Genomic DNA, 15300 nt, shown 5'->3' on the forward strand with positions numbered 1-15300 from the left:
GTGTTTGTTCTTGGCCACACGGCATAGCTTGTGGGATCTTAGTTCGCCAACCAGGGATTGGACACTGTCTGGACCCCGGCAGTGAAAGCACTAACCACTGGACCACCAGGAGGTCCCAGTGTGGCTCCACTATTGCTTTCCTTTGTATATCATGTTGTTGTAACTGTATGTATATATATTACACATATAATATTTATCACTTTAACCATTCATGAGTGTACAATTTAATGTCATTAAATACATTTAAAATGTTATGTAACCACCACTATCTATACCTGAAACTTTTTCATCATCTCCAACAACATCTCTGTACTCCTTGAACTATAACTCCCCGCTCCCTCGTCCTTCCAGCCTCTGGTCATCTCTATTCTATTTTCTGTCTCTATGAATTTGTCTGTTCTAGGTACCTCATATAATGTATGTTAGTTTTGTCAAACGTCTGCCTAAGTTAGTTCGTATTTTTGTCTGGGGGCCTTGAGTGTTTTCTATCTTTTGTTTGTGTGTGTGTGTTTTCTATCTTTAAAGTCCAATAACTTTATAAGGATCTATCTTAGAGTTGATGATTTAGCATCAATTTCCATGGTACCCAGTGAGCGCTTTTGGTGTGTAGATGCAGGTCCTTTCATTTCTAGAACGTCTTCCTGGATTACAGCTTTAAGTTTTAGCTCATAGGACATCCGTGGCTATTCAGTGGTTAAGAACGCACCTTCCATTGCAGGGGATGGGGGTTCCGTGCCTGGTCAGGGGACTCAGACCCCACGCGGCTCAGGGGAACCAAGCCCGTGAGCCACAGCGACTGAGGCCACATGCTGCAACGAGAGAAGCCCGTACACCACAAGGAGAGACCCGCTTGCCGCAGATAAGAGCCGACACATCCAAAAAGAAGTGTTAGGTTGGTGCAAAAGGGATAAGGGTTTCAGACCCTGAATTTTAAATTATTACAACTAAGTTCAAACATATCTTTATTAATCAAGATGGGAACCATTACAATCAACACATTTTTGCCAACGAGAAATAAATTCTTTTATTCCTGTAGCATAAAAGTCCGTGCTTTTGGGATCCGATGAACGCTTGGACAGCATTTTCTGCATCCTGCTGGTTGTGGAAGCGTTTTCCCTGCAAAAAGTTGTCGAGGTGCTTGAAGAAGTGGTAGTCAACTGGCGAGAGGTCAGGTGAATACAAAACTTTGTAACCCAATTTGTTCAACTTTTGAAGCTCTGGTTGTGCGACCTGTGGTCGGCATTGTCATGGAGAAGAACTGGGCCCTTTCTGTTGACCAATGCTGGCTGTAGGCACTGCAGTTTTCTGTGCGTCTCACTGATTTGCTGAGTGTACTTCCTCAGATGTAATGGTTCTGCTAGGATTCAGAAAGCTGTAGTGGATCAGACCGGCAACAGACCACCAAACAGTGCCCATGACCTTTTCTTCATGCAAGTTTGGCTTTGGGAAGTGCTTTGGAGTTCCTTTTTGGTCTATCTGCTGAGCTGGTTGTTGCTGGTTGTCATATAAAAATTCACTTTTCGTCGCATGTCACAATCCAGTTGAGAAATGGGCGCTGTTGTTGCATAGAATAAGAGAAGATGACACTTCAAAATGACGATTTTTTGATTTGCAGTCAGCTCATGAGGCACCCACTTACCGAGCTTTTTCACCTTTCCAATTTGATTCAAACACCAAATGACCATAGAATGGTCGATGCTGAGATCTTGGGCAAGCTCTCTTGCAGTTGTAAGAGGATCAGCTTCGATGACCCTCTCAGGTGTTCATTGTCAACCTTGGATGGCCATCCAGGCACTCCTCATCTTCAAGGCTCTCGTTTCCTTTGCAAAACTCGTTGAACCACAATTGCGCTGAACATTCATTAGGAGTTCCCAGGCCAAATGCGTTGTTGATGTTGCAAATTGTCTCTGCTGCTTTTGAACTCAAATAAGAATTGCTCTCCATTTTGAACTCGAATAAGAAAATCACTCTAATTTGCTTTTTGTCTAAAATCATTTCATAGTCTAAAATACATATAAAGTAAATAGCAAGTAATAGTTCATTAGCAAAAATCTTATAAACTAAGAAATGTGCTTGAAAATGATGTAACTACACTTATTTAAGAATGTACTTCAATATCAAATGGCAAATTTCAACAATCAGTTCAGTTCATTCACTCTGTTCAGTCTGACTCTTTGTGACCCCATGGACTGCAACACGCCAGGCCTCCCTGTTCATCACCAACTCCCAGAGCTTGCTCAAACTCATGTCATTGAGTCAGTGATGCCATCCAACCATCTCATCCTCTGTCGTCCCCTTCTCCTCCTGCCTTCAATCTTTCCCAGCATCAGGGTCTTTTTCAGTGAGTCAGTTCTTCCCATGAGGTAGCCAAAAGTATTGGAGTTTCAGTTTCAGCATCAGTCCTTTCAATGAATATTCAGGGTTGATTTCCTTTAGGATGGACTGGTTTGATCTTCTTGCAGTCCAAGGGACTCTCAAGAGTTCTCCAACACCACAGTTCAAAAGCATCAATACTTCTGTGCACAGCTTTCTTTATAGTCCAACTTTCACATTCATACATGACTACTGGAAAAAAACCATAGCTTTGACTATATCTTTGTCGGCAAAGTAATGTCTCTTCTTTTAATTTTATTTTTTAAATTGAATTTTATTTATTTTTTAAAATTTATTTTTGGCTTCACTGGGTCTTCAATGTCATGCATGAGCTCTCTGGTTTCAGTATGTGGGATCTTAGTTCCCCAACCAGGGATCGAACCTGCATCCCCTGCATTGGAATGCGGATTCTTAACCACTGGACCACCAGGGAAATCCCTCTCTGCTTTTTAATATGCTGTCTAGGTTGGTCGTAGCTTTTCTTCCAAGGAGCAAGCATCTTTTAATTTCATGGCTGCAGTCACCATCTGCAGTGAGTTTGGAGCCCCCAAAAATAGACACTGTCACCACTCTTTCAATTGTTTCCCCATCTATTTGCCATAAAGTGATGGGACCCAATGCCTTACTCTTCATTTTTTGAATGTTGAGTTAGTTCTAAGCCAGCTTTTTCACTCCCCTCTTTCACTTTCTTTTTTTTAAATGAGTAAATTTTTTTTTTTAATTGTAGTGGTTTTTGCCATACATTGACATGAATCAGCCATGGATTTACATGTATTCCCCATCCCGATCCCCCCTCCCACCTCCCTCCCCATCCCATCCCTCTGGGTCTTCCCAGTGCACCAGCCCTGAGCACTTGTCTCATGCATCCAACCTGGGCTGGCGATCTGTTTCACCCTTGATAGTATACTTGTTTCAATGCTATTCTCTCAGAACATCCCACCCTCGCCTTCTCCCACAGAGTCTAAAAGTCTGTTCTGTACATCTGTGTCTCTTCTTCTGTTTTGCATATAGGGTTATCGTTACCATCTTTTTAAATTCCATATATATGCGTTAGTATACTCTATTGGTCTTTATCTTTATGGCTTACTTCACTCTGTATAATGGGCTCCAGTTTCATCCATCTCATTAGAACTGATTCAAATGAATTCTTTTTAACGGCTGAGTAATATTCCATGGTGTACATGTACCACAGCTTCCTTATCCACTCGTCTGCTGATGGGCATCAAGGTTGCCTCCATGAAAAATATGGAACGCTTCACGAATTTGCATGTCATCCTTGCACAGGGGCCATGCTAATCTCTGTATCATTCCAATTTTAGTATATGTGCTGCCAAAGCGAGCACTCCTCTTTCACTTTCATCAAGAGGCTTTTTAGCTCTTCTTCAATTTCTGCCTGGAGTAGGCAATGGCAACCCACTCCAGTACTCTTGCCTGGAGAATCCCATGGATGGAGGAGCCTGGTAGGCTACAGTCCATGGGGTTGCTAAGAGTTGGACACAACTGACGTGACTTAGCAGCAGCAGCACTTTCTGACATAAGGGTGGTGTCATCTGTGTATCTCAGGTTATTGATATTTCTCCCAGCAATCTTGATTCCAGCTTGTGCTTCATTCAGACTGGCATTTCACATGATGTACTGTGCTTATAAATTAAATAAGCCAGGTGGCAATATACAGCCTTAATGTACTCCTTTCCCAATTTGGAACCAGTCTGTTCCATGTCCAGTTCTGACTGTTGCTTCTTGACCTGCATACAGATTTCTCAGGAGGTCTGGTATTTCTAAGGTGGTCTGGTATTCCCATCTCTTTAAGAATTTTCCACAGTTTGTTGTGACCCACACTGTCAAAGGCTTTGGCATAGTCAATAAAGCAGAGGTAGATGTTTTTCTGGAATTCTCTTGCTTTTCTGGTGATCCAATGGATGTTGGCATTTTGATCTCTGGTTCCTATGCCATTTCTAAATCCAGCTTGACCATCTGAAAGTTCTCAGTTCATGTACTATTGAAGTACATGGAGAATTTTGAGCATTACTTTGCTAGCGTGTGAGATGAGTGCAGTTGTGTGGTAGTTTGAACATTCTTTGGCATTGCCTTTCTTTGGGATTGGAATGAAAACTGGCCTTTTCCAGTCCTGTGACCGCTGCTGAGTTTTCTAAATTTGCTGACTTATTGAGTGCAGCACTTTCACTGCATCATCTTTTAGGATTTGAAATAGCTCAATTGGAATTCCATCACTTCCACTAGCTTTGTTCATAGTGATGCTTCCTGAGGCCCACTTGACTTCACTTCTAAGGATGTTTGGCTCTAGGTGAGTAATCACACCATTGTGATTATCTGGGTCTTGAAGATCTTTTTTGTACAGTTCTTCTGTGTATTCTTGCCACCTCTTTTTAACATCTTCTGCTTCTGTTAGGTTCATATAGTTTCTGTCCTTTATTGAGCCCATCTTTGCATGAAATATTCCCTTGGTATCTCTAATTTTCTGGAAGAGATCTCTAGTCTTTCCTAGTCTATTGTTTCCTCTATTTCTTTGCATTGATCACTGAGGAAGGCTTTTTTATCTCTCCTTGCTGTCCTTTGGAACTCTGCATTCAGGTGGGTATATATTTCTCCTTTGCCTTTCACTTCTCTTCTTTTCTCAGTTATTTATAAGGCCTCTTCAGACAACCATTTTGCCTTTCTGCATTTCTTTTTCTTGGGGATGGTCTGATCCCTGCCTCCTATACAATGTCATGAACCTCCATCCCTAGTTCTTCAGGCACTCTGTCTATCAGATGTAATCCCTTGAATCTATTTGTCACTTCCACTGTATAATTGTAAGGGCTTTGATTTAGGTCATACCTGAGTGGTCTAGTGGTTTTCCCTACTTTCTTCAATTTCAGTCTGAATTTGGCAATAAGGAGTTCCTGATTTGAGCCATAGTCAGCTCCCAGTCTTGTTTTTGCTAACTGTATGGAGCTTCTCCATCTTCGACTGCAAAGAATATACTCAGTCTGATTTCGGTGTTGACCATCTGGTGATGTCCATGTGTAAAGTTGTCAACAATGCAAAGTTCAACAATGCAAAACTGAAGTTACTTTTGCACCAACTTAATAAATAGTTTTTAAAATGCTAACCCTTTGCCTGTCTTTCAGTTCTACCATTTTCTCTCTGACCAGTTTTACTTCTTCACCTAATTTTCACTCTCATGGTTGCTTTCTGGATTTTCTTCAATGTCCTTTATTAAGTTTACATTTGGATCTATTCTCCCTTGAACATCTTTTTAATCTTCATTTATGATATGATTTTGGTATTTTATTCTCCATCACTCTGCACCCACAAGCTTGCAGCTGTATCTGATGTGGCTTCTCTTGGAATTTGGATTATTTCTCTGCTTTGGTTAATTCAAAGATTCTTGTGTGGTTTTATTTCCTTTCTTTGTTGATTTACTTTCTTTTGGGAGGAGGGTGAGTGGGTTGATTTGAAATTAGGGAGCCACCATTTCTTCCAAGCCTGGAAGTCCTGGTGAATGCACTTGATATTGAAAAAACACTGTTAAATTGGCCCTAGCAGTGAGCAGCAGTACCTAGTTTCCTTTATTCTAATCAATGCTTCATGTCAAATACCATCACTTTTGTCAAGCTGATGGGTGAAAAGTGTTACCTGATTGGAATTTTAAATACATTTCCCATATTATTAGTGGGATTACCTTTTCAAAATAATTTTTTTTTTTTACTGTTTTCTTCCCTGAATGAACGCTTTAAATCTTTTGCTCTCTTTTTCACCTAGTTGGCTGTTTTATTTTATGAGTTGTTTATATATGTTCTGGATCATTAGCTGCACATGTTGGAAATTTTTTCTTCCAATCTGTCTCTTATCTTTTAATTAATTTTTTTTAATTGAAGCATGGTTGATTTACAATGTTGTGTTAGGTTCAGGTGTATAGCAAAGTGACTCAGATACGTGTGTGTGTGTGTACTTTTTTAGGTTCTTTTCCATCATAGGTTATAACAAGATATTGAATATAATTCCCGGTGCTGTATAGTAGGTCCTTGTTGTCTATCTAATCTTTTAATTTTATTTATTATATCTGGTTTATAAATGAATTACATTTTGATGTTGCCAAAGATATTAATCTTTTCCTTTTTTTCTTCATCGTGTGTCTGAGTGTGTGTCTGTGACTTTTTGGATGATAGGATTAAGGTATGTTTTAATTTCTTTAGAGGTTTTTATATTTTTAGAAATTCTACAATTACGTTCCTATTTATGAATAGTTGTGTCTTTTCAAAGATAGCTTTGCCTACCCAAACTCTTAAACAAACAACTTCTCTTCTGTTTCATCTGATACTTTTATAGTTATTGCACATTTAGGTTTCTAGTATATGTAGAATTTATTGCCATGATCACTGTGTGTGAGAACTGTGTGAGAAAGGCAAGATCTCATTTTTTCCTGGGTGGGTATCCTAACATGGATATCCTAACATTTATTAAATGGTTCATCATTTCCTGACTGATTTAAAGGGCTTTTTTATTGTTGTTTTTCAGTTGCTAAGTTGTGTCTGACTCATTTGCCATTCCATGGACTGTAGCCTGCCAGGTTCCTCTATGAGACTTCGCAGGCAAGAATACTGGAGTGAGTTGCTATTTCCCTCTCCAGGGGAATCTTCCTGACCCATGCATCAAACCCTTGTCTCTTGCGTTGGCAGGTGAATTCTTTTTTACTAAGCCACTTGGGAAGGGCTTCCCGGGTGGCGCTAGTGGTAAAGAACCTGCCTGTCAATGCTGGAGACATAAAAGATGCGGGTTCGATCCCTGGGTGGGGAAGATCTCCTGGAGAAGGAAATGGCAACCCACTCTGGTATTCTTGCCTGGAGAATTCCATGGACAGAGGAGCTTGGTGGGCTACATTCCACGGGATCGCAAAGGATAGGACATGACTGACTGACTGAGCATGAGCCACTTGGGAAGCACCCCCTCTTTTTCTCCTATACTAATGCCCACATACACATAGAATTGTTTCTGGTTCTCTAATCTATTCAAGTTGTTTTCATTTCTTTAATCCTATGCCTGCATCATGTTATACAACTTACTAAAGCTTTATAACATATTGTGAGAGGCCCAGCTCCCTCATTAATTTTTTTCAAAATTGTCTTGGCCCTGGTACATTTTCCATTCCATGTGAATCAGCTTATCAAATTCCATGGAAATTATCTTGGAAGTTTGGTTGAAAGTACATGGAAATTAGAGATTCATGTCGGGGAGACCTGACATCTTTTATTGTGTTGAACTTTTCCATCTGTGATAAGGATATTCATCTGCATTTATTCAGGTCTTCTTTTATGTTCCTCAGGAAAGTTTTACAGGTTTTTTTTTAAGGGTTTCGCCCATTTTTCATTGTTTTATTACTGTAGTAGATTCTTTTTTTTTTTTTTTACTGTAGTAGATTCTTAAAAGTTTAGAATATTGTCTTATCCCTCCTTCTGCAGTTCCTCAACCCTCATGGAGAGTCTCTGCTGAATCCTTTAGCTTTCACAGTTGATTGTTATTACTAGATTGCATGTGTGTGCGTGCTAAATCACTTCAGTTGTATGCGACTCTTTGTGACCTTATAGACTGCAGCCCACCAGGCTCTTCTGTCCATGGGATTCTCCAGGCAAGAATACTGGAGTGGGTTGCCATGCCCTCCACCAAGGGATCTTCCCGACCCAGGGATTGAACCCGCATCTCTTATGTCTCCTGCATTGGCAGGCAGGTTCTTTACCACTAGCGCCACCTGGGAAGCCGTAGTTTGCATACATTTTCTAGTTAGTCACATCTTGCATGGGTTTCTATCTCTTTAACTGTATGGTAAACTCCTAGAGGGTCGAGCTGGGGTTTTAATATTCCTGCTTGGTGAGGGGGGCATGTTTTAAGAAGAGAGGATCTGTCACTTACAAAAAAGGGAGGAGGTTCAGGAAGGGAGGGGCACGAACTCCAGGGAAGAGAAAGGAGCCTGTTCACTTGGTCATGGGGAAAGGGAGAGTGTCAGGAAGATGGGCTCTGCAGGAAGAAATGTCTCCCTTCTGCACCTTCAGCCTGTGTGTGTGTGTGTATGTGTGTGCACATGTGTGTGTGCACATGTGTGTGTGCACGTACACGTGCATGTGTGCGTGTGCATGTGTGTGCACATGTGTGTGACTCTCAAAGTGGCCCTTTCTTGGCAGCCTCTCACATTCCCCTAAGTAGCTTCCTGGCTTCAGAATCCGTCTCTGCCACAGCTCCCTGGTGATCCTGGTGATAAAGCACCTCTCTCAGAAAGCTGCTGTGAGCCGTCAAGGAGAGGATGTGTATACAGCACACGGCTCACAGCCTGACTCGCAGCAGGCATGCAGTATGGGGAAGCTTTTTTTAAATTCTGCATTCATTCATTCATTGGCAAGAGTGTGTGTGTGTGTTGGGGGAACATTCTACTCTGAAGGACAGGCAGGAGAGGGCCTGGACTGTGTAATGTGCAGAAAGGAGACTCAGGTGGGAGGGGGAGCTGGTGACGGGGAGCGAAAGTAAGATCTTTAAACAGCTTACTCTTTTTTAATCTTCAGGTGATGAGACTATGAGTGACTTTTTTTTAAACTTTGTGGTGGGGGTATAGTTCTGAGCAGCGTACTCCTCTAGGACAGACAGCAGTGCGAGGGTAGGAGGCCAGGCTGTCCCGCTGAGAGACGCTGGAGGCCAGGGGCCAGGCACACAGGTCGGTAAGAAGGTTCGCCTCCTGTGAGCCGGCCGACGAGCTTCCAAGTGCATCACCGTCTCCAGGATCTTCACATCTCCCCAGCGCCGTGGGTCACAACAGAGAGAGCTAATTGTCCGTTTGAGAGCTGGAATAGCGGGATCTAAGAGAAGAGAAACAACTCACTCCCTTTAGAGCAAGGCAGCGGGAGGAGTCCTGCCTCTCAGATAGGTGCTTGCCTGGGGCCATCACTCCGTCCACTCTGGGGTGTGAATCTCAATCCTCCCCCTTCAGCCTAGGCTCAGATGAAATCTCTCCCCTTTAGCAAGTGTTCTCCGTCACCTCAGCCCACGGGACTTGATCTCTTAGGTGCTGGTGTGCTGTGGGGTGGCTGTCTCAATCGTGTCTCACTTACAGCCATTGTCCGTTCCCTCATCCATCCACCCACCCACTCACCCGTTTCTCCAATAGTCCCTGGCTGGTTCTGGGCGCTGGGCTGCTGGGGGTGGGGCAGGCACCTCCGTAGCCTGCAGAATTGGGACCTGTATTAGGAGCGGAATTTGCCCGCGCCCCTCCATCCATGTTGAGGCTGAAATCCCCAGTACTTCAGACTATGACCTTAGAGGGTTATATCACATGCAATTAAGATGCATGTAATATATGTAACATATTACATATATATAATATGTAATATATATATATAATGCATGTAATATAAGTTCATTACATGAACTTGAATGCAATCAAGATAAGGTCAGGGGACTTCCCTGGTGGTCCAGTGGCTAAGACTCCGTGCTCCCAATGCTGGGGGCCTGGATTCAATCCCTGGTCAGGGAACCAGCTCCCTCATACCACAGCTAAGAGTTTGCATGACACAAATAAAAGATCCAGCGTGCTACAACAAAGACCCAGCGCAGCCAAATAAATAAATGAATACAAGTGAGGTCATTAAAGTAGGCCCTGGGCTTCCTGGGGGACTCAGACCATAGAGTCTGCCTGCAATGCAGGAGACGCAGGTTCCATCCCTGGGTCGGGAAGATCCCCTGGAGAAGGAAATGGCAACCCACTCCAGTATTCTCGCCTGGGAAATCCTGTGGAAAGGCAGTCCATGGGGTCGCAAAGAGTTGGACAGGACTGGGTAGCTAACACTTTCGCTTTCAGAGTAGGCCCTAATTCAATATGACTGATGTCCTTATAAAAACAGAGAAGAACACAACTTTTTTTTTTTTTTTTAGAACACAACATTGTTAATCGACCATACCTCAATATACAATAAAAATTAAGTTAGAAAGGAATTTGGATACAGAGGCAGACACACACAGGGAAAACATCATGTGAGATGAAGGCAGAGACGAGGGATGTTTCCAGAAGCACCAAAGGGAGAAGGTTTGGGAACACCAAAGAGAACCAGCAAGCCCTGGGGAGATTCTCCCTCACATTCCTCAGCACGAATCAGCTCAATCTCAGACTTGCAGCCTCCAGAACCGCAGGAGAATGCATTTCTGTTGTGTAAGGTACCATGCTGTGACACTTTGTTATGGCAGCCCCGGCTGTAAGTCTGGTAGGAGAGGGAAGCCTGTTCCAGCCACCTGATCTGGACTGCAGGTCAGGAATGGCTTCCTAGAGGTGATGCTGACCTGGGCATCGCAGGATGAGTAGGAGTTCATCAGCCAAAAGAAGTCAGGGTAGGGTATTCCAGGCAGAGGGAAGAATATATGTAAAACCCAGGAGAGGCATGAGGGTATGTCAGAGACTCTTCCTTGAACTGCCTGCCCTGCCCAAGCACCTGAGGCCTGGAAACAGTGATGACATCCTTCATTCCAAGATAAGGGAAGAAGTATTTTTACCAGGAGGTCCCTTGAGCCCATGTGACGACATGCATCGTTCTCACCAGCAGGGGGCGCTCACACGCTCTTGGTGATGACGGAAGAGGGGCCAGGTGGGCACAGGCATTCATTAGTCAGGGTCCAGGGCTTCTGCTTCCCTGGTGGCCCAGCTGGTAAAGAATACCCCTGCAATGTGGGAGACCTGGGTTCGATCCCTGGGTTGGGAAGATCCCCTGGAGAAGGGCAAGGCTACCCACTCCAGTATCCTGGCCTGGAGAATTCCAGGGACTGTATGGTCCACGGGGTCACAAAGAGCCGGACACGACTGAGCGACGTTCACTCACTCAAGGCCTCTGCTCCGGGAAGGAGGCGCGGCCAGCCCCGGGGACACTGGCGGCTCCACGGGACACACCTCGCCTGGGGGAGGACACACACCCGGTCACACGGCCTTCGGTGTAAGTACTTTATTTCAGTTACAACGGTGCCACACAGGACTACAGTAGCACGAAACGTGATAATACAAAAAAATAGATCCCCAGCTGCAAACCCCACACCCCTGTCCCCACAGAGACGCCGGCCCCGCGGGGCTCCCCGGGCCTGGAGGGAGGGCGGCTCAGAGGGCGGCTGCCCAAAGCTCGGGGGTGGGGCTCCCCTGGCTTCCATCCCTGCCCTGCCTCTGGCTGGACCCTCGGCCCTGGGACGCCTGCCTTCGCTGGGGGGTCCTAGTCCCCAGACTAGGGGGCTGGGACCCTCCTCTGGGGAGGCTGGAGGGCAGGAGAGAGCCTGGCCCGCCCCGAGAGCCGGCCCTCCGTGGCGGGGTGAGGGGCAGGCTCCGAACTCCGCCCCTTCTCTGCCCCCGGCCCGCCGCTTGTAGGGGCCAGGGCCTCACCTGGAGCCCCCCGACGACCCCCGCCCCAGCTCAAGGGCGGGTGAAAGGGCGCCTGGCGGTGGCCGAGCTGCGTCTGCTCCTCCCGGGAGGACTGGCTCCTCTGGGGGCGGCGGGTCTCCTCTGGGGGCGCCCGCCTCCCCAGGGGGCCGGCCTGGGGCTCCGTGAGCTCCGCTGGTCGGGGCGTCCCAAAGCGGCCATCCCGACAAGCTGTGGCCGCGCGGAGGAGACACATTCCCGGTGCCCTGACACCTCAGGCCAGACCCACCGTGCCTGCCCCCTAACCCCCCTCCCCTGTCTAAGAGCACCCCCCAAGAAGAGGAGGGTCCACGGCCAGTACTGTCTCCACTCAGCCAAGGGGCTGAGGGTGGGCTGGAGCCCGGGGCACGTTCAGGGGGTCCTCAGACTCCCGGCCGCGGTGCCGCTGACCGGCCGGCCCGAGCCGCTGGGCAGCCGTGAGGGGCCGCCGTGTGGGCCCTGGGTCGGAGGGCATGGCCTGGTGTTCCAGACAGGGCACGCGGGGGCTCCCTGGGGACGCGGAGGGCCCCTGGGGGCAGAGGGCGGTCTCCTCCGGCGGGGGTGCAGCCCGGGTGCAGCCCCAGATAAGGCACTGAGCGGGGAGGCTGGGGCTGGCTGGGGTCCTGGGAACCAGGGAGGGAGGTGGTGGAGGTCAGAGCCCAAGGGAGGATCCAGGCCCGGGGCGATGAGCGCTGCTTTCTCTTTTCTTCTTCCCAGGGGAGAAGAGGTGTGCAAGGCAGACTCCGAAACGGCTGGGATGGGGCGCTGCAGAGCAGCCACGGTCCCGGGCTGACGGAGGCGCCCAAAAGCAAGGGGACGGAGAGAGGGCCCCATGGCAGAGCAGAGGGCTCTGGCGGGGGGTCTCAGCCTCGCAGGGCTCGTGACCCGGGTCCGGGGTGCTCAGGCACCTCCAGGCTGGGGTGGAGGGCACAGACCTGGCCTCACGCAGCCATCAGTCCCCTAGTGTGACTCTGGGGGCCAGAGTTTCCTTGCTGGAGGTCCCCACTGGTGGACTCTGGGTTCAGAGGCAGGCACCCCTGGGGGGTGCTGCCAACGAGCTGTCCCTCCCTCTGCTGGGAGCAAGAACCAGGGGAGGGGGCTGGAACCACACACCCCAAAGGAAGAAGCACCTCTCCACGTGGGGACCTGCTCAGTGGCTGGGGAGCCCAACCTTGTAGCGAGGAAGGAAGAGACGGGGGATTGTCAGGGGCTTTCCCTTGTCCACAGGTTATTTAGAAAAAGAGAACATAATAAATATACCGATCCTTTCCTAAAAAAAAAAAAAGTGTTTTAAATGCATCATTTCCCTGAAGATTTCCAGTGTATTCCACAATGTTTAAAAAATAGTTTCCCCAAAAATATATCTTTAAAGCATTTGACACAGTGGTATTTGTGGTATATCTGGTGCTGCATGTGGGCGGAGGGGGCTGGGCCCCCCTGCCCTTGTCGGCGAGGGTCCAGACCCGGTGGGCAACGTGGCTGATGCCCCAACACCCATCAGAGTGGACACACGTGTGCCTGGGATGACCGGGTCTTCACAGGGGGTCAAATCTCAGATTACGGTGAGAGCTCACATCACAGGCTTGGTTCCGGCTGACCACCCTGCAGTGTCGGGGGAGGGGGCTGGCTGCCGGATGGAGGGGGCAGTCTTGTGGGCCCGGGGGCATGTTCTTGGGCCCCCCCTCGCCCTCCATCTCGGCTCGGGGTGCTTGGCCCTTCACCAGACTTCACACTTGTGATGTGGGTTCATGGGTGAGCCGGGCGGGCAGTGGAAGTGCTCTGAGAACTCCTTGGAGTTGGAGATGGAGCCGATGACTCGGAAGCGGGAGGGGCTGTGGGGATCGGTGATGAGACCTTCGTGCGAGCTTTCGGGGGTGCGGACGGAGCACCAGACCTTTGACGGGGTGACAAGGGAGAGGGCGGAGTCACTGCGGGTCCCCGAGGCCGCCAGATTTGCCCCATCACCCTAACAGGGAAATAAGTGCTCCTCTGGTTCTGAGAGCCCCCTGAAGGGCCCGCCACCTGGGTCAGGAAGAAGCAGAGGGCTGGGGGGCCTTCATCCAGCTTCCTCTCCTGCAGCCAGACCAGCTGAATGTCTGTCCCAGGCATCTGCGTTACGCTTCACCTGCACAAAGGATTCTGCCCCCAAACCAGTTTGAACACTTTGCGCTGAGTCCAGATCACTCCTTTCCTGGGCAGAACCAACTGCCTCATGGCCCTGTGACTCTTTTGCGCTGAGTCCAGATCACTCCTTTCCTGGGCAGAACCAACTGCCTCATGGCCCTGTGACTCTGGGCACCAACAGAAGGCTACATGCTGATTGCCAACTCTAGGGACGACCTGGGATGCCTTGAGTTTAAGACATTTCTAGAACCGCAGAACTGGGAGGGTCCTTAGCCATCCAAGCAAACCTGTCCTCTCCTCTACCTGATGCAGGAATTCCTCTAACAGGGTTCTCGACCCTTCCTTGAATTTCCCCAAAGATGAAGCTTGCCTTCTTACAGGGTAAATGCCCTGTGGATGCACCCACAAGCTAGGGCTTCTCTATTTGAAGAAATTTGCCTTTTGGTTTTCAGCGCTCCTGGAACTCAAGATGGCAGACTGTGCCTGGGTATTAGCTTTTCTCTAAAGAACTCACCTGTGCAAAGCCCAGGAAGAAGAGCTGGTTGTTGGTGAGACCCAGGGTGGGCAGCGTCCGCTCAGCCCCGTTCTTCTTCACCCAGTTCTGGTACGCCTGGGGGGAGAGCAGAGCTCAGGGTCCCCGTGACACAGGAAGAAGCGGGTGGCAGCGGGGGCTAGTGGGGGAGACCTGGGAAGATGCACCCCGTCGGGACAGGGCCTGGCTTCTGGGGGTCTTGGGCCTCAGCCCTGAGCCCAACTCAGCCTAGAGGAGCCGCCCTCTGCTGCACTCATCCCAAAGGGAGCTCATTCAACCCCACGGCTTTAAGTACCACCTTCTTCTAAATACAGTTGCACCTGCCAGCCCCAGCCTTTCTTGGGAACATTCAACTGCACCAGCTGGACATCCAAGATGCATTTTACACACACACACACACACACTGCTTTCCCATCACAGTAAATGATGCCAACGACGAAAGCTGAGCACCAAAGAACTGATGCTTTCGAACTGTGGTGTTGGAGAAGACTCTTGAGAGTCCCTTGGACTGCAAGGAGATCCAACCAGTCCATCCTAAAGGAGATCAGTCCTGAATATTCATTGGAAGGACTGATGCTGAAGCTGAAGCTCCAATACTTTGGCCACCTGATGTGAAGAGCTGACTCTGAAAAGACCCTAAAGCTGGGAAAGATTGAAGGCGGGAGAAGAGAACGACAGAGGATGAGATGGTTGGATGGCATCACTGACTCGATGGACATGAGTTTGAGTAAACTCCAGGAGTTGGTGATGGACAGGGAGGCCTGGCATGCTGCAGTCCATGGGGTTGCAAAGAGTCAGACACGACTGAGCGACAACTGAATTGAGCCACCCAGTTACTCAGGCCCAAACTCCAGGACTC

General features: G+C 48.0%; 1 protein-coding gene and 1 non-coding gene across 4 annotated transcripts in view; both read right to left on the reverse strand.

The window, feature by feature from the left end:
• Nucleotides 1–3612: 3612 nt before the first annotated feature.
• Nucleotides 3613–3716, reverse strand: LOC122699059. Its single transcript, XR_006342545.1, has one exon. It is a non-coding gene; the product is annotated as a U6 spliceosomal RNA (small nuclear RNA).
• Nucleotides 3717–11330: 7614 nt separating this feature from the next.
• The window catches only part of ECE1 (endothelin converting enzyme 1), a 123347-nt gene continuing 119377 nt past the window's right edge, over nt 11331–15300 (reverse strand). For all 3 annotated transcript variants that reach the window (XM_043909114.1, XM_043909113.1, XM_043909111.1), the window contains exons 18-19: nt 14424–14519; nt 11331–13679 (exon numbers count right to left, since the gene is read on the reverse strand). In XM_043909114.1, coding sequence (XP_043765049.1) covers nt 13503–13679; nt 14424–14519 — 273 coding nt within the window. In that variant the 3' untranslated portion in view covers nt 11331–13502. The remainder of the gene's footprint in view (nt 13680–14423; nt 14520–15300) is intronic.

This window comes from Cervus elaphus, chromosome 8, assembly GCF_910594005.1.
Source record: "Cervus elaphus chromosome 8, mCerEla1.1, whole genome shotgun sequence".
NCBI classification, from domain to species: Eukaryota; Metazoa; Chordata; class Mammalia; order Artiodactyla; family Cervidae; genus Cervus; species Cervus elaphus.